Genomic DNA, 27,206 nt, shown 5'->3' on the forward strand with positions numbered 1-27,206 from the left:
TCTCCCTATTCTCCAGCTTCAGCATTGCCTCCCACTCCCTCTCCTCCTCTTCTTCAATTTCTCCTTTCTTATCCGCCACTTCTCCCCCCTCTCTTGTCCCTTCTTCCTCCCCTTTTCCTTCTTCCTCCATGTCCACTTCTTCCTCCTCCAGCTCCTGTAAGATCCTGCGTTCATCCTCCTCGAATTTGAGCTCAGAGGCGGTTCGTTGCCGGAGCTCACCATTAGGGGGAGCCCAGCCCAAGAGTCCCACTTCACCCTCCTCCTGGCTGAGGCAGGGGGTGAGTGGCAGCCCTCCATGGACCAGCCCCTCCTCTTCCTGGAGGAAAGGTGAGGGGGGGTCCAGTAGGTAGAATGACTCCTCGTCCAGGTCACTGTCCTCTCCTAATAAGGGTGGCAGGGGGGGAAGGACGGGGAAGAGGTGGCGCATGCCCCCGTGGGACCGCTTTCCCCCTCTCATGCTTCGGGGCCAGGTGCGTGCTTTGGTCGGGGGGCAGAACACAGGTTTCGGTGGAGCCAACTGGGGTAGGAGAGGGGCTTTGTCCAGGTCTTGTTCTAGGAGAGGAGAGTCCGTCTCTCTTTCAGAGTCAGAAGCCTTGGCCGCTTCAGGGCTCTCCTCAGTAATTATCTTGATACCAGCTTTGGGAGATACAGCCGGGCGCCTATGATGCTTGTCCTTTTTTTTGTCCAGCTGGGCGGTAGCATTGGGACTCTGCTGTGGGGTGCCCCCAGAGCCCTGGTGGGGATGGGTAGGTAACTGCACCAATGGTTGTTCTTTTGAGGGGGAGGGTAGCGCATGGGTTTGCTTGTGTTGTTTTTGGAGCAGGGGGTGAAGTTGTTTTTGCCTGCTGACAGGGTGCTGTTGGAGGGGGGGAATGGGACTCAGTGTCAACGAAGGGGAGGATGAGACAGGAGGAGTGTGAGGATCCCCGGACGACACAATGGAAGGTGAGTAAAGAGGTAAGGGGGGTGTGGAAGTGAGGGTTGGTGGCGGAAGTAGAGAAAGTGGAATCGCAGGACCGGACAGACGCTTCTCAGCACTCTCCCCAGGAGAAAACTCAAGCCTCTCTGCAAACTCTGGGTAACTGGGGGGCATAAACGCCTTCCAGGAGCGACGATTGGGGTTGTCTTTCTTATCGCCGCCCTGGTGGCGCCTTTTTACTGCGGCTGCCCCACAGGAGGCAGAGGACAAGGGTGTGATGGGTAAACCAGAACCACCGCAACTTCCAGGTGGTGACATGCTCTGGGGATCGCCGGTTAGCTTGAGGGCATCAAAGATCACCCTTTCGTCCAGTCTTTTAACTCCGGCATCAGCGTGCGCCCTCGACACAAAGACGCTCCCTAAGTCAGCCCCGATGGTGCCGTTGCTGGAGAGGGTGCTGGCCTCTCCGCCGCCGTTGGAGCCCAGGGTGCTGCGAGAGGGCTGGCTGAGCTTGGAGGAGCCCTGGTCGATCTGCTCGTTGATGCGCATGGTGTCGTAGATGGAACGCTGGGGGACATAGCAGTCCTCGATGTAGGCCTCATCCTCGTCCCCCTTCCCCAGGCATCGGGGGTTTTGCCTCAGGCAGTCCGGCCGGCTCAGGGGCTTTCCCATTCCTCAGCTGCCCCTGGGGGAGATACCCTGACGGCCTGCAGTGGTCCTTTATAGGGGCAGGGTGGCCCCCCTCGGGGACGGGGCCAATAAGTATTCCACAGAAAACAATGGGGAAAATACCTTAATGGGTGGGTTGAAAATAGTTCAGTCGCTCAACCGTTCCCGGTCCAATCCACAATCCCAAACATGAATCCGCTTCTATGACCAAAATGTCAAAATGTTTGCAATCTACATTACAAGTCCATAGGTCCACATGTTACTATGTCACCTCAATAGCAGTGCAGCAGGCTATTCCGGCACTATCTGAAATGGAGGGGAGCATCAGTGAGTGAGTGTCCTGCATGCAGATGCTCCTCTCCTCCGGCAGCATATTAATGAGCACTGCTCGTTTGGAAGGTTATCAGGAAGGAGGCAGGGGCGGTCTCGTAGACGTCCAAAGTCCAGAACGAGGTGAGTGCCGTGGAGATAACAACCCTTTGTTCCGTTTGACTTTAACTCCCCCCTCACACACACAGTCGTTCAACTCCCTACTCCTTTCCCACTCTTCAACTCCGTCCTTCCCTTCCTGCTCTCCTCGCTCTGCCACAACAGGATAAGCAGCAGAGAAGAGTTGAGCAACGGTCTCAGTGAGTAGCAGCCAAAGAAGTGTGTAAAGTCTCCTTTTAAGGTGAGAAATCCACTACTCCCTGATATAAAAGAGGTTGTGCAGGGGGTGGGAAATCCACTACTCCCTGATATAAAAAGAGGTTGTGCAGGGGGTGGGAAATCCACTACTCCCTGATATAAAAGAGGTTGTGCAGGGGGTGGGAAATCCACTACTCCCTGATATAAAAGTGGTTGTGCAGGGGGTGGGAAATCCACTACTCCCTGATATAAAAAGAGGTTGTGCAGGGGGTGGGAAATCCACTACTCCCTGATATAAAAGAGGTTGTGCAGGGGGTGGGAAATCCACTACTCCCTGATATAAAAAGAGGTTGTGCAGGGGGTGGGAAAGGAAAAAAAGTGCAGATCCAATGGCTTTGTTGATGTTTTTCTGTCTTGGTTCAAGTTTGTTGTCAACCCAAAACCATGGGAATTACTTAATAAAAGAGTTGATCCTTTTGAGGGAATCAAAACGGAAGCAAAAAATCTCATACAAAGTAACCGAGCAGTCAATCATAGCCCGTTTTGGCCCTGTGAGTCCTTGTAGACAGACTATATTTTCTCTCTCCTTTTTCTCTCTTCCAATCTCATCACAAAGCATGAGTGATGTGTGTCTGAAGGCAGCAGCCCGCTCTGTGCCTGGAATGCTCCGTCATCCCCCTTGCTGACATCATCATTATCCTCATCATCAGCGATAAAAAAAAGTAAATCCCATCATCCGCCACTCCGCACAAGTCAGTCTTGCAATTCAAAAACCAGAACAAAGAGACCCAGACCTTTTTCCTATCGTAGACGAGACGCCTGTCTATCATCTCCCACCTTCCATCACGCTGCTCATCCACAGCTCCAGTCAAGAAGAGACAGTAAATTCAGAGTGGAGGCTGAATCCGGGAGGGGGTGAGAGGGTTCGTTAGGGAGAGATGGTAGGTGGGTTAGGGGGGGGGGTGAGCCCAGTCCAGCCAGGCAGAGCTGCTGTGAGTCGTGGGACTGTATCCAGAGGGCAGAGACCCAGACAGTCCGAGACCCAGTCTGAGCGCTGCCTCCGACTCTGCCTTGCAGGCGTTCTCTCTCCCAGACAATCCCCGGACACTCTCCTTCTTTCTCTCTCCACTCCTATATATTTTTTTAGAGAGCTCCGTTGATGAGAGAAACAACAAAGCGCCACGCAATCCCAATTCTTCTTCCTCTGTTTTTGTGTGTTGCAGGCAGGCTTCCTTGCTTTCTTTCTGTCGCTCAGTCTCTCTGTTCTCAGGCCACTACACAGACTGAAATGGTTTGCAGCTGCTAAAAAAAAAAAACTCAAAATTTTTCCTCTCTCGCTCGCTCACTCAGTCACTCCCCCTTCTCTGTCCCTCTGCTCACTCACTCGTTTCTTCTGTCTCGCTCTCTCTTTCAAACTGTTTTTGTTTAAATCCAGCTCCGCTGGTTCGGTTTCCTGCTCTGGTATTAAAACACAGGAAGTGCTCCAATCATGCTGGTTTCCTCTCCCGAAAAAAACATGTGAGAGGGGTGGGGGAGTGAGCTACAGATAGGGAGAGGAAGGAGGGGTGCGTGGAGCCAAAGAGAGAGAGAGAGAGGGGGGGGGTTGCTTTTTAAAAATAAATCACGGGATAACGAGAGAAGATTATCCCACGCTAAGCACCCGGCAAATCATCTTTCAAACTGAACGGATAAATAGACTGAGGATAAAATGAAGACTAACACAGGTGAGGGGGGTTTGTTGCTAGGCAGGATGGTACTATTTCTCAGTGTTCACAAGCTCAGGAGGAGTGAAAGAGAGACGCTAGTATTGTGAGACCGCTACATTCATCACTGCTTTGTAATCCAGAACTGAATCTCCTGGGCAAATCACCTCCCCCTCAGAGCACAAAAACGCTGTCCGCAGAGAGGCAAATGATACAGAGAAACAGTGAGCGAGAGAAAGAGAGAAGGAAAGAAAGCGTGAGGGATGGAGGGAAGAAGGGGAGGGGGAGAGCGATTGAGGGAGGGGAGCTGCTAGCAAGCCAGGAAAAAAAAAAGGAAGAGGCTTATCAATAACGGCTTTTGTATTTTCCAAAATAAAGTCTATATGCACACAAGGAAGTAGAGCCTCTATCTATCCTGTTCCCCCTCTCGTTCCTCTTTTTTTCCAGGTTTCCAAGCAGCCGGTTGCTATTCTCCAGCGTGACAGTGTAAAACAACATGGAGAAGAGACCCAAAAGTCATCAATATTCACAATCACAGTCTCCACTTCTGCATTCCCGTCTGCCGCTCTAGTGTAACCCAATCCAGCAAGGAGAGGAGTGTGTGTGTGTGTGTGTGTGTGTGTGTGTGTGGTGGGGCTCAGGGGCAAAGGAGGCTAGGGGTTACAGAAAAGGGGGCCTCAGAATGCCACACCAAAAATCTACGCACACAGTCGGGGGAATCCAGCAAGCATGACAGCAACCCCTGGTACCAGACAAAAGTGGATTATTTTAACCAATGATGTATATAAACCCTGGATTGCTGATGCTATGTATTGGCCATTGAGTCTTTGAAGCCACCAGTCGGCCATATTGGCTCTCCCCAGTAAGAGCAGTTCTCCATTCCATGAATGTAATTCTTCAATGTTTCAATTAAATGTAAGTATTTTTTGTTGTTGTAGTGGGGACAGTAACATTCGTAATCTCAAATGTACTTTATACTTACAAATTATTTTTTTTGAACGGTGGGGAAGTGCCAAGATGGAGGCACAGTGGCTTCAACCCAGCACCCCCTATCAGTCATCTAGTGTATATATAAATCATTGATTTTAACCAAGTTTGTTTTTCTCCTTGTATCCCTGATACAGTGCCTGTTGTGGTTCAGTTCCTCCTCCTCCACTCGTTCTTCTCTCTTATCCTCCCTTCCCTTTTACAGTTGCTATGACTGTTCGTTTAAAGACCTCTGGCAGAGACAGCAGCCGATGTGAACTCAACTAACGCATGCCTGCCTTCTCCCTCTCGCTCGCTCTGTCGCTCTTTAGTCCACACACATTCTTCACTTGATAGGGGGAGGGAGTTCTCTCTCTCGCTTTCCCTCCCCCCTCTCTCTGTGGTCTAACTGTTGCTGCGAGCCACCCGTGGCCTGCATGTCAAACACGCTAAATACTACACTCTTCCTTTTTAACTCCCTCTCCCCCTTCTCCCCTCTCTCACACCCTCTGTCAGTTGTGGTGCAGCTGTCATGGCCGCGTCCAAGGAAAACGTCTTCATAGAAACAAAAGGGGTTTGTCCCTCCTCTGCTCAGCCTCCCCCAAAAGCTTCCTCAGTCTCGCGCGACCTCCTACAATGCCCCCACAGCACAAGCCGCTCCAAATTGAACCGCGCACACATGTAGGCCAGCTACCAGGAGAGCTGGAACGCCAGTGAGGGGAAATGAGCAGGTGATAGAAAGAAAGAGGGAAGAACACAAGGGGGACACAGGAAACATAATACATCAATACTATTATTTCTTTTTTACGCCCTCTCTGCCGTCTCCATTTAGATTGTGTCGGATTTGACCATTCCATCCTCGACCCCTTTCTTGCAGTCTGTGACCCCCCCCTCCTCTAAATTGTCATTCATCCCCCCGTTCATTTGGTCTGTCACGGCTGCTTAAATGAGTCACAGTTCTACCTCAGACAGGAAGAGGGAGGGGCGAGCAGGCCCCAAAATCCCCTGGTGATCTACACACAGTGGGGACTCAAAGCAATGGATTCCATTAACGTTTAGCCGTCAGCCAAAAAGGCCATGCTGTAGGTCTCTAGACTTCATACCATAATGTAGACCGACGACCGTCTCCGCAACGTCAGTAGAGCCGTTTGGTGATACATGCAGGTGTCTACAGGACACTGACAGTATTGACTTTGCTGTGGCTGGTTTACCCACAAGAGAACTCCTGTAGAAATGAAAGTGTGCCCTCTCTCTCACTCCTTTCCCTGTATTTCTCCCCCTCTCCTTTCCCCCTTTCCCTTTCACCAGAACAATCATCTCACCATCTATCCATATCGCATCTTTTTAAAGCACTGTTGTCATTTAAGGCAATTCTCTCCATTTTTCCCCTTTCTCCCTCCCCTCTTTCCATCCCCCCTTCCCTTTGCCTCCTCTCTCTTGCCTCCATTGCCTCTGCCCCTTTCTCACACTCGTATCCAGGCAGCAGGGAAGTGCTCTCCCCCTCGCTCTCCCTCTCAGCAGCAGTTTAATTATTAACTAGCAGCGTTGTACCTGAGCGGCTCAATGTGGCCATTGTCTGCCCCCCCCCCACCCTACAGACACAAAGACAAGCATGACAAACCCCCCAGCAACTTTAACCAGGCTGCCACAGTACATATAGTGAATAACAGGCTTGTCAATCAAATGAATACTGGGGGTACAATACTTTTAGGTGTTACAGATTGTTTAACTAAAGTCATGTGGCCAAGTGTAGGCACATAAGGTTTCTGAAATGAAGAACTCACACCTTCATACCTGAAAGACGTTGCCAAACTACGGTGTTACGCATCATTAGGGTCTGAATATGGGGCCCGTATGTGAACGATAAAGTTGTTTTCCACATCCTAATCATGGTCAAATTAGAGGTCACATTTCTGCTTTGTTCCCAGTTTCTGTGTTTTGCTAATTAAAAATACACACACACACACATACACACACACACACACACACTTCCTCTTTACAAACAACACCTGTGCTGGGCCCTGCTGTGGCCAGTGAAGAGTGAGTGAGGGCCAACTCCACACACACACACACAATTCTACTATCCATGGTATCCCACATTCCCAACTCTGAGTGTATACCGACATCACATACATTCTTCTACGTAGATTATTGGGCTTCTTAATTTGACACATGAATCTAGTTGTGTAGTTTATGTAAAGAAGCAGTGTATTTGTTATGGTTGGGCTGGTAAGTGAGGACAGTGGCGATAAGGGATGAGGAGAAATGTGCTGTGGCATGCCCGTCTAATTCACAACAGCTGAGACAATACAGGACCTCGATAGCAGGGAGAGGGAGAAAGATGAAACACACACACACACACACTCACTCAGACAGTGAGCATGGTAGAGGAAGGGTCAATCTGAAATTAATCTGGTGTGATTAGTGAACATTTTGTTAACCTGATCCAATCGACCCTTTAGGATGGAAAATAAACAAAGACAAAAATGAACCAAAAGAGTTGATGAACAAAATGAGTTAAATCAATAAACAGAAAGTGGAGCCCCACAAAAATCAGGCCAGGTCTCTGAAGATGATAAATGAGGAACGCGACCATGCAAGTCCCGGGGAAGATGTACTGGAACACCTCATTGACATGACATCACATTACCAGTAAGTCACGTCCCTTTCAATGTAAACTAGCAAAGAATCTTCAGGAAAAAGAGCCAATTTCACATTGGGGTTCCCCCCTAATGATTAGGTGAGGGGGGATTAACAAGAATTGAGGGAGTTGTAAACTGATCCAAGTTTACAACTTGCGTGCACATCAGCTACATCATAAACACCCCCCCCCCAGAATCCTTTACAGCACATCTCTGAGGATTTGGTTGGAGGGAGAGATGAGAGATCTGACACACACGCAGGGACGGGTCTATCTCACCTAGGTTTATATACTATTCAAAATCATTTCAAATACTTTAGCTGGCCTCCATTGAGCTTGCCTGTCGCACTGAACCAATAAGAACGTCCAAAGTCCCAAACCATGCTCACTTAGCACTCCAGGCAGGCTAAAGCAGACGCTCTAAAGAATTTGAACGATTTTAAATAGTATTTGAAACCAGGATGGGGGCCTATGCAGCAGGGAGGGTGAAGAGAGAGAGAGAGAGAGAGAGAGAGGGGGGGGGGGGGGGGGGTCAGCAGGGGTGAGGACAGCAGAGACGCGAGGGCATGATTTAAGGAAGGATTCCTCATCCGTCACCTCTGTCCCCATTACCAGCCCTACACAGGAATTCCCATTTGTAGTGGCGGGACTTAAAGCTTCACAACACCTCAACTCATCCCTATCCCGCTCCGTAGACTATGTCAGCTGCTCTGGGGCAAAGGGACATGCAGCAGAGCCACACCCTAGAGTGTGTGTGTGTGTGTGTGTGTGTGTGTGTGTGTGTGTGTGTGTGTGTATGTATGTGTCAGAGGATGTTTCTAATTCCAGCCTTTTTCAGGGGGCGTGTCCGGAATCTCAGCTGTCTCCCCACCCTCCACACACATCCTCCCGAGAGACACACACACACACCTAGTGGGCACACAAAGCACCCCTAAACACACAAGTGAACTCTGCTGATCACATAAGAGCACATGTACGCAGATAGTATGGCCAGCTATAAAAACATACTTGATAAACAGTCAGACTTGTCCGAACACGGGCCAACACGCCACATGTACGGAGAGCGAGGCCACTTAAAAACAACACCATCCTACCCTTCCCCTCCCTCTTTCTCTCATCTGCCCCTCCATCTCTTTGTGACTCAATACGACTTCACTAATCGGACAAGATCCTCTTGCACTTTACCCCCTAATCATTACCACCCCCCCTAATCTCAGGCATGATGACATCATCTCTGTGGATTGGTAGTCTTTTTTCCCTTCGGTCTAAACTGGGGTCTGGTGGGGGGATGGGATGGTGGAGCAGACAGGCTAGTCTGCTTTCAGGGCAGACAGACATGTTTAGGTTTGAAATGACCTGGCGAGATCCATTACAGCCCAGAGAGGAGAGTGGGACGTAGAGGGAGAGGGGGCTTGAGAGAGAGATAGAGAGAGAGAGGAAAGGAGAAGAGGGAGGGGTGAAATGTGGCAAGTGGGCTCCCTGAGTGAATGAAAGAGGATCTTAGGGAAAGGGAAGTCTTGCTTATCCTCATCTGACTCTCTCTCTTTCTACCTCTCGCTCCTCACCACCTCTCTCTCTCTTTCTACCGCTCGCTCGCTCCTCACCTCTCCCTCTCGCTCCTCACCACCTCTCTCTCTCTCTCACTCCTCACCCTCGCTCTCTTTCTACCTCTCACTCCTCACCACCTCCCTCTCTCTCTCTTTCTACCTCTCACTCCTCACCACCTCCCTCTACCTCTCACTCCTCACCACCTCCCTCTCTCTCTCTCTCTCTCTCTCTCTCTCTCTCTCTCTCCTCACCACCTCCCTCTCTCTCTCTTTCTACCTCTCACTCCTCACCACCTCCCCCTTTCTCTCTCACTCACTCCTCACCACCTCCCTCTCTCTCTCTCTACCTCTCACTCCTCACCACCTCCCTCTCTCTCTCTCTACCTCTCACTCCTCACCACCTCTCTCTCACTCCTCAACCTCGCTCTCTTTCTACCTCTCACTCCTCACCACCTCCCTCTCTCTCTCTCTACCTCTCACTCCTCACCACCTCTCTCTCTCACTCCTCACCCTCGCTCTCTTTCTACCTCTCACTCCTCACCACCTCCCCCTTTCTCTCTCACTCACTCCTCACCACCTCTCTCTCACTCCTCAACCTCGCTCTCTTTCTACCTCTCACTCCTCACCACCTCCCTCTCTCTCTCTCTACCTCACTCCTCACCACCTCTCTCTCTCTCACTCCTCACCCTCGCTCTCTTTCTACCTCTCACTCCTCACCCTCGCTCTCTTTCTACCTCTCACTCCTCACCCTCGCTCTCTTTCTACCTCTCACTCCTCACCCTCGCTCTCTTTCTACCTCTCACTCCTCACCCTCGCTCTCTTTCTACCTCTCACTCCTCACCCACGCTCTCTTTCTACCTCTCACTCCTCACCCACGCTCTCTTTCTACCTCTCACTCCTCACCCTCGCTCTCTTTCTACCTCTCACTCCTCACCCTCTCCTCACCCCCTCCCTCCTCACCACCTCTCTCTCACACACTGACACTCACACTCACTCACTCACCACCTCCCTCTCCCTGTAGACCCCTTCCTATGCACCCAGATTAACTCTTCATGCTCTAGATACAGCCCCGGCTGTACTTTTACAATGTGCCATTATTACTGCTCTTACTACTGGCCGTAGTCAATGCCCAGCTTGTGTCTACATTTACACTGGAACATTCCATTAAGCTGTCGCCCTTCTCTTTTCCTCTCGCTCGCTAACTGCTATTCAGCTATTCACCGATTTCTCTTTCTCTCTCCCCCCTTTCGCTCCTCTCCCTGCTCGTCTTCTGCCAAACATCCATCCCCGCTTGCTCTCATTAAGAAGGGGAAAGAAAGGGATGGGGAGAAAGGAGAGAGAGAAAGTAGTGGGGGGGGGGCAACCACAATATTAATAGTGTCGATAAATCAAGGGAGTACAGAATAAGAGACAGCACAGGGAGGAAGAAGAAAGCTCACCAAGACACCAGCTGAACCAATCAGAAACCAGTGTCCAGTAAGTCTAGCAACACACCCTCCAGTCAGATAAGGCTTATAATTATCCCTTTATATTTGATACAATGACAACATAACCAATCATTAACACCATCTACTTAAAAACTCCACCATCTTAGGGAGCTACTGTATCTAGTGAATGAACAGATAGGAAGGGGGGTGTTGAAAACGTACCGACAGCCCGGTACTTCTAGTGCAGAGGACGTGACAAAAAGCACAGGAAAAAAATATGTTTCATAGCAATGGACTCAGCCAGAAAGAACTGTCTGTGTTGTATAAGTACTCATGAAATATCATTTACCATTTCACAATGAATGGAAACCAAAGGAAAGTAGCAGTACAATGGAGTGGCCCCGTTTGTGTATTGCCATTTCGCAGGACACAGCAGATTCCTACGGAACGTTCTACAGCAGATTCCTATCGAGGGGGAAGGAGTAGGCTAATTATTGTGGGCTGGGTTAGCTAACCTGGGATTTCTCCTAGACGGCTGGGGGAGCATCGCTTGAAGAAAAAAATAAAAAATAAACGTATGGTGTGCGAATCGCTCTGGTATCAAACTTAGCCTGGTGTCCATCACCGTGGTGACAGGCCCTAACGAGTTCCAAGGGCTGGCGCCGGAGCAGTAGGGGGTCAGAAGGGGGGGGGGGGGTTGAGGGAATGTTATAAGAACGTTTCGACGCGAGCGAGTCAGCATGGGCGAAGAAGTGCGTCAGACACTTGAAGTAGAGCAGTGCTGCTGTGACTAAACTCTCGTCTCTGCCTCTAGAACTCAGTCACACCCCCTGCGATGCTCCTATGAATTATAGATCACTCCCTCCTTTCTTGCATATAAGCTCACTCAAGTCCCCTACGGTAACACATACATACCTCAGTCCCCATACCGCTCTTCTGCTCTAAAGTGAGTTGAATAAAGCGCCGAAGGAGGGAAACTGGACCCCCCCCCCACCCCAGACTGCTCTATAAATACAGCTGAGAGCCACAGGAATGACTTGAGTTAGGAGAGGGGTCACACTCCATCACAACACCCCCCTCACAGCCCACTGTAGGAGCGGAGTCAGGGTAGAAACGTCACCAGTCCAAAATCCTGTTTCCGCCAGTGATAATAGAGCAGGCTTAAGGGGAAGGGACGTAGCGAGAGAGCAAAGTTGAAGCTGGAGTTGATTTATAGAAGAGAGGATGCCACGGTACACTTCATACAGTAGGCAGAGTCCTCCCACAGACAGAGAGAGACACGTACTCTCAAGCATCTGCGCTAGGAGAGGCTTAATCCACAAAGTTCAACAACCAAGAAGGGTCAAGTACTTTCCTCTGAGACCTCTCCCAAGAAATGGCTCTTATGTAACTAAAGGCTTTCAAAAGGTTCTGTGTTAGTCAATTGCTTATTTCAATAAGGCGCACTAATACTGTTGCAGGTCAGAGTCGAGCGCCAGCTAAGAGGCTCTAACAAAATGGCCACCAGAGCAACAACTGTGCAATACTATATACACAATGTCTGCTATATTTCTATGCACGTTTGTTGAATATAATTCAAACCGAAGTACGTCAAGCTCAATTCTAGAAGAAATATAGCTTCACAACAACCCTAGCTGAACTGGTTCTAATACATCCGTAATGCAATGTTTCCCAAATGGTGGCTTGTGGCTAGGTAATACTGGAGCTGTGGCCAGAAACACACTTTTCCATTCTCTGAGGAGTCACAAGACAAATCAGAAGGCTGTTCATTGATGCCGGCACCAAAAACACTTGGGAAAAACATGCCAAGCTCACTTCTAGGAGGCTGTACTACAGTATAACCATAGCTAGCTCTACCCAATTTACCAATCTCGGAAGCCATAATGCCCAAAGATATGAACACAATAGCGCAGAACAAAAACTTTACAATAGAGTAGCCATAGAAAGATGATTATTTCCAGGCCTGGATGAAGTCAATATGGCCGGCGGCCCACCCATCACGGAACATTGACCTGAACAGGATTGTCCATTCTAGTCAATACATTTCAGTAGTAGCACATTCATATTCCCAACCATAAACATCATTGTTCTTACCTTGAACTCGTGCAGCTGCTGCTTGACGGTCTCCACCTCCGTCCCCACCACGCCCTGCGAGTTCAGCCCTTCCTCTGCCCGTCCCAGGAGCCCTTGCAGCTCCGCCACCTGGGCGTAGAATTCTCCCACCTTCTCGGCAGCTGCCTCGATCTGCTCCAGTCTGGCCTGGCCCCTCTCGGCCAGCTTCCCAGCCTGGCGGCTCAGGGCCTCAGTCTCTCTCCTCAGGGCGAGGAGATCGGGAGACGACCCCTCTCGGCGGAGCATGGCGGTGCAGTCGCCCCCGTGACCTTCAAGCTCCGACCTCAACGCGGCCAGGCGAGCCAGGAAAGTGCGGACGGCATCCGCCTGCGAGGCGAGCGAGTCGGCATCGCGCCCCACGGGGCTCAGCGAGTCCAGCTCGTCGTCCAGGTCGGCCAGGCGGGAGAAGAGGTCGCGTACCGAGGACTGGACTTCCCCCACACCCTGGAGACGGGACTCCAGGGTGGAACAGCACTTTTCAATCTAGAGGGGGGAGGGAGGGAAGGGGGAGAAGGAGGGAGATAGAGTTAATAATGTTAACAAGTTGAAAGAGGCATGGTGCCTTGCTGATGTAATAATATGATATAAATAGCGGGACAAATCATGCTTCAACCTAGTTAATGTATCCTAGCTCTCTGCTTAGATTCCTAGCTTTCTCATGAGCAATGTGGAGGAAAGGAATGTGATCAGAGCGGTGAGATAAGCGACAAACTTATCTTATCAAGAATGGTCAAATGTAATGACTTCTGACCATGTATCTGATTAAATACCATACTGATTTGTACCAGTCTATAAGTAACTATCTATGGCACATTTGGAAAGTATTCATACCACTTGACTTATTCCACAATTTGCAGTGTTACAGCCTGAATTCAAAATGGATAAATATATGTTTGTCACCCATCTACACACAATACCCCATAATGACAAAAGTGAAAACATGTTTAAAAATGCTAGAAAATGCATTGAAAATTAAATACAGAAATATTTAATTGACTATTTTTTATATTTAAAGTATTCCCTTTGCAAATTCAACTCAGGTTTATCCAATTTCCTTTCATCATCCATGAGCTGTCACTTCAACTTGGAGTCCACTTGTGACCGATTCCACTGTTTTGACATGATTTTAGAAAGAAACACACCTGTCTATATAAGGGCCCACAGTTGACAGTGTACAGCATGTCAGAGCAGAAACTACAGCATGAAGTCCAAGGAACTGTCTGTAGATCACTGAGATATAATTGTGATGAGGCATATATCTGAGGAAGGGTAAAAAAAAACGATTTGAAGAGTGTTGAAAGTTTCCAAGAGCACAGTGGTCTCCATCATTCGGAAATTTTAAAAATATGGAACTACCCAGACTCTGCCTAGAGCTGGCCATCTGACCAAACTGAGCAACCAGTCAAGAAGGACCTTGGTCAGGGAGAAGACCAAGAACCTAATGACCTCTGACAGAACTACTTGGCTGGAGTTTGCAAAAGGGTATGTGAAATACTCAAGATTATAAAGCAAACGATTCTGTGGTCTGATGAGACAAAAATGTAACTAATTTGGCCTGAATGCAAAGCACAATGTCTGGAGAAAACCAGGCACAGCTCATCACAAGTCCAACACCATCCCTACCATGAAGCATGGTGGTGGCAGCATTATGCTATGGGGATGCATTACAGCAGCAGGCACTGGGAGACTGGTAAGGATAGAGGGAACAGTAAATGGAGCCAAACACAGGAAAACCCTTGATGAGAAACTGCTTTCGAGTGCAAAAAGCTGGTGAAGATTTACATTCCAACAGGACAATTAGCCAAAGCAATGGCTTCAGAACAAAAATGTGAAAGTCCTTGAGTGGCCCAGGCAGAGGCCATACTTGTATCCCATAGAAAATCTGTGAAAAGACTTGAAGATTGCTGTTCACAGCCGCTCCCCATCTAACTTAACAAAGCTTGAGAGAATCTGCAAGGAAGAACGGGGGATAAAATCCCCAAATCCAGATGTGCAAAGCTGATACAACATACCCAAGACGAATCAAAGCTGTAATCGCCATCAAAGGTGCTTCTACAAAAGTATTGACTCGGGTGTGAACACCTATTTAAATGAGCTCTTTCTGTATTTCATCGTCAATAAATTAGCAAACATTTCTAAAAACAGGTTTTCACTTAGTCATTGTGGGGTACTGTGTGTAGATGGGGGAGACTTTTATTTAATCCATTTTGAATTCAGGCTGTAACAACAAAATGTGGAATAAGTTATGACTACTTTCTGAAGGCACTGTATCACTATATAGAACAATGCTCTTGACTCATTGGTTTACATTTCAGTAAAGTGATTCAATGGTCTGAAGTTTCCTATCTGTACAATGACCATATAAGATCACTGGAACGCCAAATACTTGAACTCCTCTGTCAGCTTAAACACGTTCTGTTCTCCGTCTCAACTCACACACACATGCATACATGATCACACACACGCTCACTCCCACACACACACGCATACGCTCACTGACGACACACAAAGCCTTCACACCCTCGCACACAATGACCTTTGCTAAAACTAGCTCCTCCGTTGTATCAGCCACACTCCAGGCTGAATAGATTGGCTGCGTTACAATACTCATAAATGGCTTCCTTTCATTGACTCCTTTCCTTATATGTCCACTAATGTAATTGTAAAGGATGATGTAATTGTAAAAGATGAGTAAAAGTCCAACAAACCCAAACAAATGCTTTTAAAAGAGGAAAGGCTGTTGAAGAGTACGGAGACACCCTTATTGTTTTTGAGTGAATGATATTTTTCAAAACTGCTTCATTTCTGGAACATTCGTCTATTGAACAGAATACAGGCCTCCATCTTTCATCTGAGTGTCTATGAAATAGTTCTACTTTTTATATATGAAATACAGTTTATACTAAATTTCTCACACATCTTCTCACCTTTTCGCTGACGTCTCCAAACTCTCTGTCTGTGTCTCGGGCCTGCTGCTCCAGCCGCTGTCCTCCCTCTACGCCGCCCCCTGCTGTGTGGGGTGCGTCCTGCACCAGCCCCTGGGCCAGATCCCTCAGGTAGGCCACCTGTGGCTGCAGCGAGTGCAGCGTCTCCTGCTGGCTCCTCAGCCGCTCCAGGCTCTTGTTGCTGCACGCCTGTGGGCCCAGCGCCTCCTGCACCTCGATCTGATGCCGCGCCGCCTCCAGCCTCCTCTCCACTGCCTGCCGCCCGTCCTCAAACTCCTTCAGTCGATCCGCTAACTCTTCCAGTTGGGAAACACAGTTCTGGAGTTTTTCTGCCAGCACGTCGACTCTACGGTTGAGTTGGGCTTTCTCGTCGCGTATGTCTTCCTCTCCGACGCGGCAGTGTTCAAGGAGTTGGTCGGCCGCGGTGTTTAAACCCTCCAGGAGGGGGCGATGGTGCTCCAGGTCTAACCCCAGCTGCCTGGCCTTCTGCAAGGCCTCGTCCAGGGCTGCTGGGTCGAGGGAGGGCTGGATGTCAGCTTCCCGCTTCTCGCACTCTGTCACCCAGGGCGTGAGCTTGGCGCGGTGTTGCTGGTAACTCTCGGCCTTGGTCAGGGCGGTTTTCAGCCGGTTCTGGCGTTCCACGATGCACTGATTAAGCTCATCCCAGTCCCGGCGTAGGGTGGCGAGCCGGGACTGTAAGGCTGATCGCTCTTCGCCGCCGGCGGGTAGCTTGGCGAGCAGGGAGGCCCCCTCGGCCTGGATGAGCTCGTAAGGGCCACGTTGGCTGGCCACCCCGCGATGAAGCTCATCTTGCTGGGCAAGCAGGGTCCGGATAGCCTCGGGCTGGCAGGGGAGGGAGTCGGCGGTAGAGTCTCTTTGACCACCCTGGTTGTCCAACCAGCTCCGCAGCTCCTCGAACATCTGCTGGAACTGCTGGGTGCTGGAGAGAGCAGCTTGGAGCTGGGACAGACCGTCAGCTGAGGGAGAGGAACAGAGGATTTGAACGCTATTCATTTACAGATGTTTTGATGAAGAACATTTAACCAGATGGACTAGCTACCTAGGTCTGAAAGAGGTTTTAGTGCTGGATTCAAAACCTAGACAACTAGCCACAAAGAGACCAAAACCCCCAGAATATAGCCTCCGCCACATACAAATACTACTGAAGCCAACAGAGATTCATACAAACAGAATTTAGATGAACACCATAGACAAGACAGAAGACTCACTGGCCCTCTCCTCCAGGCTCCTCAGCGGGCTCCTCACGCTCTCCAGCCTCTTCTTCAGCTCGTCTCTCAGGTAAGGTTCAACCACGATGGCGCTCAGCTCGCCGCACAGCTTCTCCGCCTCGCCCAGCTCATCCCTCCTCTGCTCCAGCTCAGAGCGGATCTCGCCTGTCTCCTGCAGACGCCGTTTCAGGGCCTCAGGCTGGGCACTGAGCGAGGCCTGGCCGTCTAGCCGCTCGCCTAGCGCCCCCACGCTGACCGTAAGGTCCTTCAGCAGGGCCTGGTATCGCTCGCTGGTGCCCTGGGCCTGGTCGATGTCCTCTGAGCGCTGGGACAGACGTTGAGTGAGGTCGTCCCACTGCTGAGAGATGGAGCCCAGCTCGGACCGGACCTCCGCTAGGTCCTTGGCATCCTGCGGGGAGGAGTCGCCACCAGACGGGGAAAGGATGCCCTCGGCCGCCTGGGTGAGTTGGTCGAACTGGGGCCGGCGGGTCTCAAACTCACGCAGCATGAACTGTGGAGGGCGGAGGGAAAGGAAAGAGGAGGAGTCAGACCCTTATCTGTCAATCAGGAATAATCTCTACATTTTGGCGAGTACAATTTATCACTAATTAATCAGAATGCTGTTGGTAATCGTTTATGCCGATTCAAGAACAGAATTGGCAAGATGTGGACAATCGATTGTGATATTATTTTTCATTATTTTGCATGTGTTCAACATAGAGGACCTTAACTATGTACCTGGGCTTGTTGTTTCTGGGTGTTCAGCATGTTGGGGTCGATGCTCAGGGGTCCCAGCACACTCATCATCAGCTCCTTCTCTCTGAGCCACGGCCCCAACTGACTGGCTGCTGTAGCAAAGCTGCCCAGCCTATCAGCACAGGTCTCCAGTTCCGTCTGCCTCTGTACTGCCGTCTCATTGGCCTTTGCCCAGCGGGAGTCTAAGTAAATAGGAAGTGAACGTTGGAGTGAAAAACCATAGCAACTGTTACTTATATTAAAAAATGACTAACAAATAGTGGAGAACCATAACAGTGAAACTGATGGGTTCCATGAGTGACTCAGCCCGACTGAATAAACATTATGATTATAGACCCAGTTATTATTTTTGACTTGCTAATGTCCACAAACTATTTTTTTCATTCTGCCTCTGTATGCTTTCCTCATGACTCATATACACTGGGTATGCAGCAGAGAGAGAGTCTTGAATCCACAAGGCTTTGAAATAAGGCCCTGCGTGAATTGTGTGGAGAAAGGAACACGGCAGAGCTCCCATCTTCAAAACTCCAGGGCTATATCAGGTCAGGGTAAAGATATCAAGTATTTTTTATAGCTTTGACTTGGAGTCATCCCGTTCATTTGCTACCTAAAAATGTTTCGCTTTGCTGAGGCAACTCATTAAATCTCAAATAACTACTACATTAGCCTGTCTTCTTATCCTCTGAAATGTACAGTACCATATGCTCCTTAAACGGATTCATCTACCATTCAAAATGGCTGGCTCTTAATTATTTGATTCAGGGCCTACTGGTTCCTTATGTTAGAAAGTGTCCCTTACCCCACAACTATTCAAAATGGCCGACCCTATTCATCCATTCCAGTACCACTCACCGATCTCCTTCATTTGTTGTCTCCAGGTGTCTGCCTCTGGGGAGTCTGGGTTGTCTGCTATCAGCTTCTCCAGGTTGCTCTTCAGCTCCTCCACCTTCCCAGAATGCGCTGCCAGCTCAGACAGTAAGGCCTAAAGTATAGAGAAAGAAGAGCATATCAGTATGTTGGCTACAAAAAGACAAGGATAAGCATTTAGAACGGAAGCAAGAGAGTAAAATGTTTATGTCAGCTAGGGGGTGATAACACTGATTTTCCAAAGTAGCATTGTTGACCAACTAGCAGAGACATAATACACCCCGATATTGACTGTGGTTCGACCCAAGTCCACACACTCACCTTGTTCTCCTGGGCCTGGGCGCGTACCAACTCAGGTTTGGAGGGGGAGGTGGTAGTCTGGCCCAGGTGCAGGCTGTTCTCCCGGTCTCCCAGCCAGCGGCTGAGCTCCTCGGTACCCTGGCTGGCCTTCTGTCTGAGGTCCAGAGAAGCCTCCTGGTTCCGCCGTCTGTTCTTCAGTTCCCCTCCCAGCTCCTCGTAACGTCCGCTCACTTCCGCCACCGCCACCTGCATCTCTGTCAGGTCTGAGAGAAAGAAGGAGGACGACAATCTATCAAAATAAATCCAAACACATTTAATTGGTATGGTGTTTTGGTAATTGGTATGGTGTTTTGGTAATTGGTATGGAGTCACGCGGTGATATGGTATGTGGTCCTCCCACTACCACTCAGGAAACCAGTTTATTAGGCAACAGATGAAATAAGTGAAGAACTTCACAGGGTGGTGAAAGCGCACGATGATGATCTTGATGCTCCTTTCCAATAAATATCGGTGACATGACGATCGATGTTTGACTGCAAGTTTGACAAATGAATATAATTGGCCTTTTGTCCATAACAATCTCATCATGTAGTCTATACCCGCACTGTATCTACGAGCTGTTGGCTAGAGCGCCTGTGCCAATAGAAGAGTGGCCACATTTGCTATATAACGCAACATTTCTTGACAAAACCAGCAGTAGAGTTGAAAATGCGATTCGGTACATGGGAATTGAACCACAATAAAGTTATGTTTATGTGCACTACGTTATCACGCACAGACTTTTATCCGCGAGAAGTCAATTTGATGGAAACATCTCTGGTGGGGAAAACGCATATTGTTTTCATGCAGATTTGTTGAATACTTCGCACGAAAACCTGGGTCGCCAGCTGGATGGAAACCTAGCTACCGAAGGACTTTGGGTCGACGTTATTAATCCAGAGGAACAGAATATTAGTGACAAACAAACATTTGTAATGGTGTTAAGACACTGCAGTAGCACACATACTGTAAGAAGCTCACAGACAGAAGACAGACAGAAAATGGATGCACGGTAAGCATTATTGGGAGCGAGCGAGCAGATTGTACGCCAAGCAGTGACGCTCACAGCAGTAAGCGCCGGAGAGCATCTCATATGAGGAAGGAGTCCAGAGACGATTGGGTTTTGGATAAGAGAGTGAGGGTGAGCTCACCTTTGCATGTGTGAATGCCATTGACCCTGCTGGGGCTGTCTGCACCATTGATCTGGGGAACACCTGGGAGAGACACACACACACACACACACTACACTCAGATGACTACACACATTGCAACAGACACTAACACACATTCGCGGACAGTCCAACACAAACACTGATAAGCATATAACACGCTCAGTCTCTGGGTTTTCACACGCTATAGACAGTTGTGCATGGACATGTTTTGCACTTAAAAGATAGCATAACCTCACAGTACACGCACACATTGATAGCATAGACTTCAACACACACAATACACACCTCACAGACAGAGCTTGGATGAACTTGGACATGCAGGTGGCAGGGGACACACGATAGGCAGTTGTTTCCCCCATTCCCCTTACCTGTCTTGGCCTGGGGGGCTGTGATGTTAATGATGAGGTTCTCCAGTTCTGACCCAGTCTTGTTCAGCTCCTGAACCCGAACCCCCTGGGCCTCCCAGTCGCTCAGTAAGTCCTTAGTAAAAGAAAATGTCCGAAAGTTATTAATGGCCTTATATAATTCCTCAATGAATAATCACAAGGACATGTCGTTCTGAATCACTATCATGCTTTGGAACGTATTTATCAATACACTACGAAATCGAGCAATACCTTAGAATGAGTGAAATATGATTCAGTGATTGATTGAGGATTCTGTACGTGGCGTGATTAAACCAGGTACGAATGAAAAAAAGGGCACACACACACACACCTCGAGCTGCTGCACTCTCCTCTGCAGGGCCTCTGCGCTGAGGTTGGCCTCTTTGGGAGGCAGCTGCTCCTGTGTTGTGTGGAGCCAGCTGAGGAGGGAGCTAGAGAGAGACCGGAAGTGGCCCAACCGCTGCTCACAACTCTGGATGGCGTTGTTCCTGGAGAGAGAAGGATAAGAGATGGGTGAAGATGAGGGGATGGCGAGAGAAACAAGATTGAAAAAAAAAAGAGAGACCAAAAGAGAGAGATGTAGGGATAGACATTGAGAAAGCGGGTGAAAAACAAAGAGGGAGAGATCATTTTAATTCAAGCCCACTATATCATGTCCATATAAAAACACACAACCATCACATTAAAATCACACGCTCCATGGCACAAAAAGAGAGAGTTACGCAGTCAAGGATAAACCAGTATCTCGACCGTATTCGCCCAAGGCTATAATCTCCTTAGCCTTGACCCCTGCTTTGTACTTGTTCTGCCCCAATCACAGCTGCTTTCAAAACACTGCACTGACTGCAGTGCACACAGACAAAACAATCGTGATATAACAGTCTGGGTCATTGAAAGTGTTTTATTTATGTTTCGTTCACAGCCTGTAAGTGAGAGCCTCTTTTGTATGTCTGATAAATGGACACTGAACTGTGCCCACCAAGGCTTATTTTAGTAACCGCTGACCACATTCACTCCTGCGCCATCAGCTAACACTGTCCACCCCCACACCATTGTTGGCAACACACAGCGTTAAGAGACATCCCACAGAGGCCTAATCCCTCACTACATGTTGTTAGGTTCAGAGTAAATAACTCGGGGACACTAGAGAAAGTTGAATCATTCCCCAAATGGTTCTCTACAGCTGAAATCAGAGCGCTAAACATTTCAGACATCACAGTTTATATGCATCCTACTTAAGACACTCCTCCCCCTTACAGTTTATGGCTCCACAGGAAAGAAGGTAACCAGATACCAAACCTGATGACTCCCTTAAGGGGAACTGACCTCACCCCTCACCTCCCTGACCTCAACCCCTTCTTCACCTAGTCCACAGATATCCACCCGTCTTTCCTATATCAACACATCGCTCTCCTCTCCTCCAACAAACACATTCCAAAGCCTTCTGGCTTTTTACAAACTCTTTCTATTCAAGGCTTTGTCTCTGTCATTTATTTAATATCTCAATGTTCAAAGTTTAGCCGATTCCAACAATGTATAAGCTTTTGCGATCTATTGCTAGACGAACAGACAGTCCAATGGTATTTATAAGAGGCCTGACGTAGAAATAGAAACACTAGAAGGTGCATTGCCAGTCATTTTATTTCTTGTGGCATGTCACAAGTGTGGTTAAGCTAAGCAGGGCGACATGGCAACTGGTAACTGCCATACAGGAAGTTTCATTTTGTTGTTGTCATTTAGCAGACACTCTTACAGGAGCAATTAGGGTTAAGTGCCTTGCTCAAGGGCACAGACAGCTGTTCCCCTCTAGTCGACTATGGGATTCGAACCAGCAACCTTGGTTACAAGCCCAATGCTCTTAACCGCTAAGCTACCTGCCACACCAGTGGATGAATTTGTATGGCATTAGCGTGAAGAGAAATGCCATGAGTGTCAATTTTTCAGACTGTAATGGTGGCAGCAATGTGACAGTGCGTGGTCTTATTGTGCTGTACCCATCTCCCCCTAGTGGGTTTGGTGCTGCACTACAAGCATACGTGCACCTAGAGACCTTTAAATCGATTCCGACATGTGAATCTTTGCTTTGTGTATTGTAGGGCAGGGCTTACCTACAGTGAACTACAAAGCTTATACACAGGGCTCTGCATTGGTGTTGTATTGGATTTGGCTCAGCGTTTTTCTGAGGCAGTGCTGCTTACCTTTCAGTGATGTTGGATTCCAGTCGGGCGAACTCATCGGACACCTCTCTGACGTTGTCCAGTAGGGTCTGTGTGCTGGTCAGGGCCTTGGCTTGGCTTAGGTCTGTCCCCAGCTGGCAGAATGACTTCAGTTGACCTGCCTCCTGCTCCTGCTCTGCTCTCACCTCCTGTAGTAGTAAGGTAGACACAGATGTGTTATCTGAAGCCTACCCTCCCCGAAAACCCTCTGCCTTCTTCCACTTCTCTGTTCAAAGATATCTATGGTTCTTTACTATTATTTATCATCCCCATCCTCTCACCTCAATGGCCTGTAACACTGATATATACGGTTCTGCACCTCTATCCTCCTACCACCTCTTCATATCTATGGTCTGTCAGACTATCTATGGTTCTGGAACACTTTAAGGAACCACAATGGAAATAAATCTTTACCATCCCACCCCTCTTACCTCAATGGTCTGTCTGTAGTCCTCCACACTGCGTTCAGGCTGTCCCGCGGGGCTCAAAGCTCTCAGCCTGGTCTGAGTAAAACCCTGCAGGTCCGTACTCAGTCTCTCATAGTTCTCCAGCTTGGGCAGGAGCCCCCGGAGCTCAGCCTCCCTCTCGGCCTGCTTGGCCAATGCCGCGGCGTAGTGCCGGCTCAGGCGCTCTAGTGACCCCTGGAGCCCGGAGGCCGTGGAGGCGTCAGAGCTCTGGAGCAGTTTGGAGACCGAGTCGCAGGTGGCCTCCACACTGCCCTGTCTGGATAACAGCTCTTGGCGTAGTTTCTGGAACAGAGGGGAAGTGGGTTAAAGCGCATGTAACACAACTGCAAAGTGGAAGTGTGTATTAGATGTGAAGGCAACATTTTTTAAATAATAGTCTGTAAGGTAAAAAAAATAATAATAATAATTCTCATAAACAGTATTACAGCAGCTGCAGGCTATTCCATATTCCATTGTGGACCTGTATTTCTACTATGGTACCTGATTCTGTGTGAGGGCGTCCTGGACAGCCTGGGCGGTGGGTTGGACGGGCCCGGGGGTCAGCAGTAGGCCGTCTAGCCAGGCTAGCAGGCCCTTCAGCCCCTCCTGGACACTGACCGACTGGGCTACGGACGTCTGGAGCTGCTCAGCTCGCTCGGACACGGACTCAGACAGAGAGCTGAACCTCTTCTCCAGACCATCTGGCTCAGAGAGAGGAAGGATGAGAATGCCAGGGTGATTACTTTTCTCCATTACGATAGAGACTCATTTGTTTAGGTGGATGGATTTAAAAAGACATCAACAGAGATGGTGGTATTCAGTAAGACAAGTAGATACACTGCAGGATCTATGATGATGTGAAGGGATGAATAAGATATAACAATATAGAAGGTTATGAACGGCAGAACAATAGATATATACAAACTACCGTTCAGAAGTTTGGGGTCACTTAGAAATGGCCTTGTTTTCCATGAAAACATACATGAAATTAGTTGCAAAATGAATAGGAGATATAGTCAAGACGTTGACAAGGTTTTAAATAATGATTTGTCATTGAAATAATAATTGTGTCCGTCAAACTTTGCTTTCATCAAATAATCCTCCATTTGCAGCAACTACAGCCTTGCAGACCTTTGGCATTCTAGTTGTCCATTTGTTGAGGTAATCTGAAGAGATTTCACCCCATTGGATTGTTGGATTGGCTTGCTGGGCACTTCTTACGTACCATACGGTCAAGCTGCTCCCACAACAGCTCAATAGGGTTGAGATCCGGTTACTGTGCTGGCCACTCCATCATAGACAGAATACCAGCTGACTGCTTCTTCCCTCAATAGTTATTGCATAGTTTGGAGCTCTGCTTTGTGTCATTGTCCTGTTGTAGGCTCCAATTTAAGTGCCGTCCACAGGGTATGGCATGGCGTTCAAAATCCCTTTTACCCTGTACAAATCTCCCACTTTACCATCGCCAAAGCGCCCCCAGATCATCACATTGCCTCCACTATGCTTGACAGAGGGCGTGAAGCACTCCTCCAGCATCGTCATTTTTTCTGCGTCTCACAAATGTTATTTTTTATGATCCGAACACCTCAAACTTAACTTCGTCTGTCCATAACACTTTTTTCCAATCTTCCTCCGTCCAGTGTCTGTGTTCTTTTACCCATCTTAATCTTTTCTTTATATTGGCCAGTCTGAAATATGTCTTTTTCTTTGCAACTCTGCCTAGACGGCCGGAATCCCGGAATCCTTCACTGTTAACGTTGAGACCGGTGTTTTGCGGGTACTATTTAATGAAGCTGTCAGTTGAGGACTTGTGAGGTGTCCGTTTCTCAAACTAGACACTCTAATGTACTTGTCCTCTTGCTCAGTTGTGCACCGGGGCCTCCCACTCCTCTCTATTCTGGTTAGAGCCAGTTTGCCCTGTTCTGTGAAGGGAGTAGTACACAGCGCTGTATGAGATCTTCAGTTTCTTGGCAATTTCTCATATGGAATAGCCTTCATTTCTCAGAACAAGAAATAGACTGATGAGTTTTAGAAGAAAGTTCTTTGTTTCTGGCCATTTTGAGCCTGTAATCGAACCCACAAATGCTGATGCTCCAGATACTCAACTAGTCTAAAGAAGGACAGTTTTATTGCTTCTTTAATCAGAACAACAGTTTTCAGCTGTGCTAACATAATTGCAAAAGGGATTTCTAATTATCAATTAGCCTTTTAAAATGATAAACTTGGATTAGCTAACACAATGTGCCATTGGAACACAGGAGTGATGGTTGCTGATAATGGGCCTCTGTACACCTAAGTAGATATTCCATAAAAAAATCTGCCGCTTCCAGATACAATAGTCATTTACAACATTAACAATGTCTACACTGTATTTATGATCAATTTGATGTTATTTTGATGGACCAAAAATGTGCTTTTCTTTCAAAAACAAGGACATTTCTAAGTGACCCCAAACTTTTGAACGGTGGTGTAGTTGTGAGCTTGTGTACCTGCAGTGCTGATGATCTCGGCAGCTCTGAGAGTGGGGGACTCCTGTGTGTTAGCCAGCTCTCTGCCTGCCCTCCTCACCTTCTCCAAATGGACTGACCGCTCCGCCAGCTCATCCTGCAACAGCTGACCAGAACACAGGGAGAGAGGGGGAAGAAAAATGAACAGAAAAGGGGGAAAAGGAGGAGACATGTTGAGGTGCAGGGAATGGAAAACAGAGTTCTACCCTCTCCTCGCAAAGATTGAGGCGCTGATAAAGTCGCCTCGTTCAGTCACATGTACATACTGTATAACCCATCTATTTCTATGCTGTCCCTCACCTGTACGGCCAGCAGTGTGTTCTGTAGTGTCTGTGTGTCCGTCTCTCCGCTGGGTCCGGCTATACTCTGGTTCTGCTCCTGGGTGCTGAGCCAGGTGTGGAGCGACACAGCCTCGTCCTGGTACTGCTGGTAGCGTTCCAACAGACCCGACAGACGCCCCCCCAGATCTGACGACTGGAAAAGGAGGGGGGGGGGGGGATTAAGCATAGATCAAAAAAAGATGAACAGGACACCATCTCTACTATGAAAGTAGAGCAATGTTGAATATCTCTACACACAGCCTCAACTATGGTTATGGCTATAATATTGATTATTATATATTGTAGTTATATAAAAAGAATGTAAAATAATGAATAAGGCTTATATTTCAAAGGGACCTTGACTGAATATAGTGAGTCTTTCAACACAATCCCTGCCATTGTGGATATGCTCCTAGTACTTATTGGTACACCAAGCACAGTGGTAATGAAGAATACAATCCCCCTACTCTATATGAGACCCACCTTGGTGTGCAGCGCGGTGTAACGGTGGTTGGCGTCCTGTAGCTTGTCCGTGACCAGCTGCTTGGTCTCCTCCAGGGCTGGGTCAGACCCTCCTACCTTCTCCAGAGCCCCCTGGACAGAGTCCAGCACCTTCTGACCCGAGATGGACACGAAGCGCAGGTCTGCCTTGTGGCAGATCACATCCTCCGCCAGCTGGAAGACAACCAGTTCCAGGTCAGTACGATACAGTCAAGAATGTGTTCAGTTCCAAAGTTTGAAACAGTAAACTTAGTGTCTTTAGTATCATGACTGTGTGTATACAGCTGAGAGTAGGAGTGAATATTGCTACCAACTGCCAATATAAACCCTGAACTATTGTTACAGTAAGCCTATATTCTTGCATCTTGATAATGTAAACCATCTCTCTCTGGCTATGCAATGTAGCTTTCTCTCTAACTCACACTAGTCTAAGAAAATCTAAAAACAACATGTACCTTCTTGTGCTCTTCCAGTCTCCCCTTCAGGCCCTGTGCGTCCGTCTCTCCTTCCCCTAAGGAACCCAGCTCCCCCTCACTCTGTTCCAGCCAGGTCCCCAGGCCTCCGTGCTCCTGGAGGAACTTGGCCAGCTCGTCCTTAAGGGCCTCAGAGCACCTCAGCCTCTCCTGGCAGGCCCGCAGCTTCTCCTGGTGTTGGGTCTGGAGCTGGTCTAGCTGGCCCCGCAGACGCCGTTTCTCCTCGGCTGGCACGGCCGAGTCGGGCTGGTCCAGGAGGGCTCGAGCGTTCTGGGACACCTGCATCAGCTGGGCCTGCTGGGCCTGGAGCTGCTGGAGCTCCGTCTGTAGAGGGGTTAAAGATCAAAGATCATAATGGGTCAGAGAGAGCCAAAAGGTAGGGCTCATCTCACATAGTCTGGAAAGGAGATGAGAGGAAGGATGCAAGTTGACTGTCAT

The 27,206-nt window shown here is 48.6% G+C and overlaps 1 protein-coding gene across 27 annotated transcripts in view; it reads right to left on the reverse strand.

The window, feature by feature from the left end:
• The window catches only part of LOC109903635 (microtubule-actin cross-linking factor 1), a 250,345-nt gene that overhangs the window by 52,413 nt on the left and 170,726 nt on the right, over positions 1-27,206 (reverse strand). For 25 of the 27 annotated variants that reach the window (XM_031789328.1, XM_031789338.1, XM_031789336.1 and 22 more), the window contains 16 exons: positions 26,751-27,092; positions 26,278-26,469; positions 25,775-25,948; positions 25,457-25,580; positions 23,469-23,668; positions 22,953-23,270; positions 22,504-22,670; positions 20,637-20,793; positions 20,288-20,399; positions 19,899-19,961; positions 18,730-18,971; positions 18,394-18,523; positions 17,524-17,723; positions 16,786-17,296; positions 15,539-16,533; positions 12,594-13,094 (listed from right to left, as the gene is read on the reverse strand). In XM_031789328.1, coding sequence (XP_031645188.1) covers positions 12,594-13,094; positions 15,539-16,533; positions 16,786-17,296; positions 17,524-17,723; positions 18,394-18,523; positions 18,730-18,971; positions 19,899-19,961; positions 20,288-20,399; positions 20,637-20,793; positions 22,504-22,670; positions 22,953-23,270; positions 23,469-23,668; positions 25,457-25,580; positions 25,775-25,948; positions 26,278-26,469; positions 26,751-27,092 — 4,428 coding nt within the window. The remainder of the gene's footprint in view (positions 1-12,593; positions 13,095-15,538; positions 16,534-16,785; positions 17,297-17,523; positions 17,724-18,393; positions 18,524-18,729; positions 18,972-19,898; positions 19,962-20,287; positions 20,400-20,636; positions 20,794-22,503; positions 22,671-22,952; positions 23,271-23,468; positions 23,669-25,456; positions 25,581-25,774; positions 25,949-26,277; positions 26,470-26,750; positions 27,093-27,206) is intronic. The other 2 variants (XM_031789315.1, XM_031789319.1) reach the window with 2 other exon arrangements.

This window comes from Oncorhynchus kisutch, linkage group LG14 (assembly GCF_002021735.2).
Source record: "Oncorhynchus kisutch isolate 150728-3 linkage group LG14, Okis_V2, whole genome shotgun sequence".
In the NCBI taxonomy this organism is placed as follows: Eukaryota; Metazoa; Chordata; class Actinopteri; order Salmoniformes; family Salmonidae; genus Oncorhynchus; species Oncorhynchus kisutch.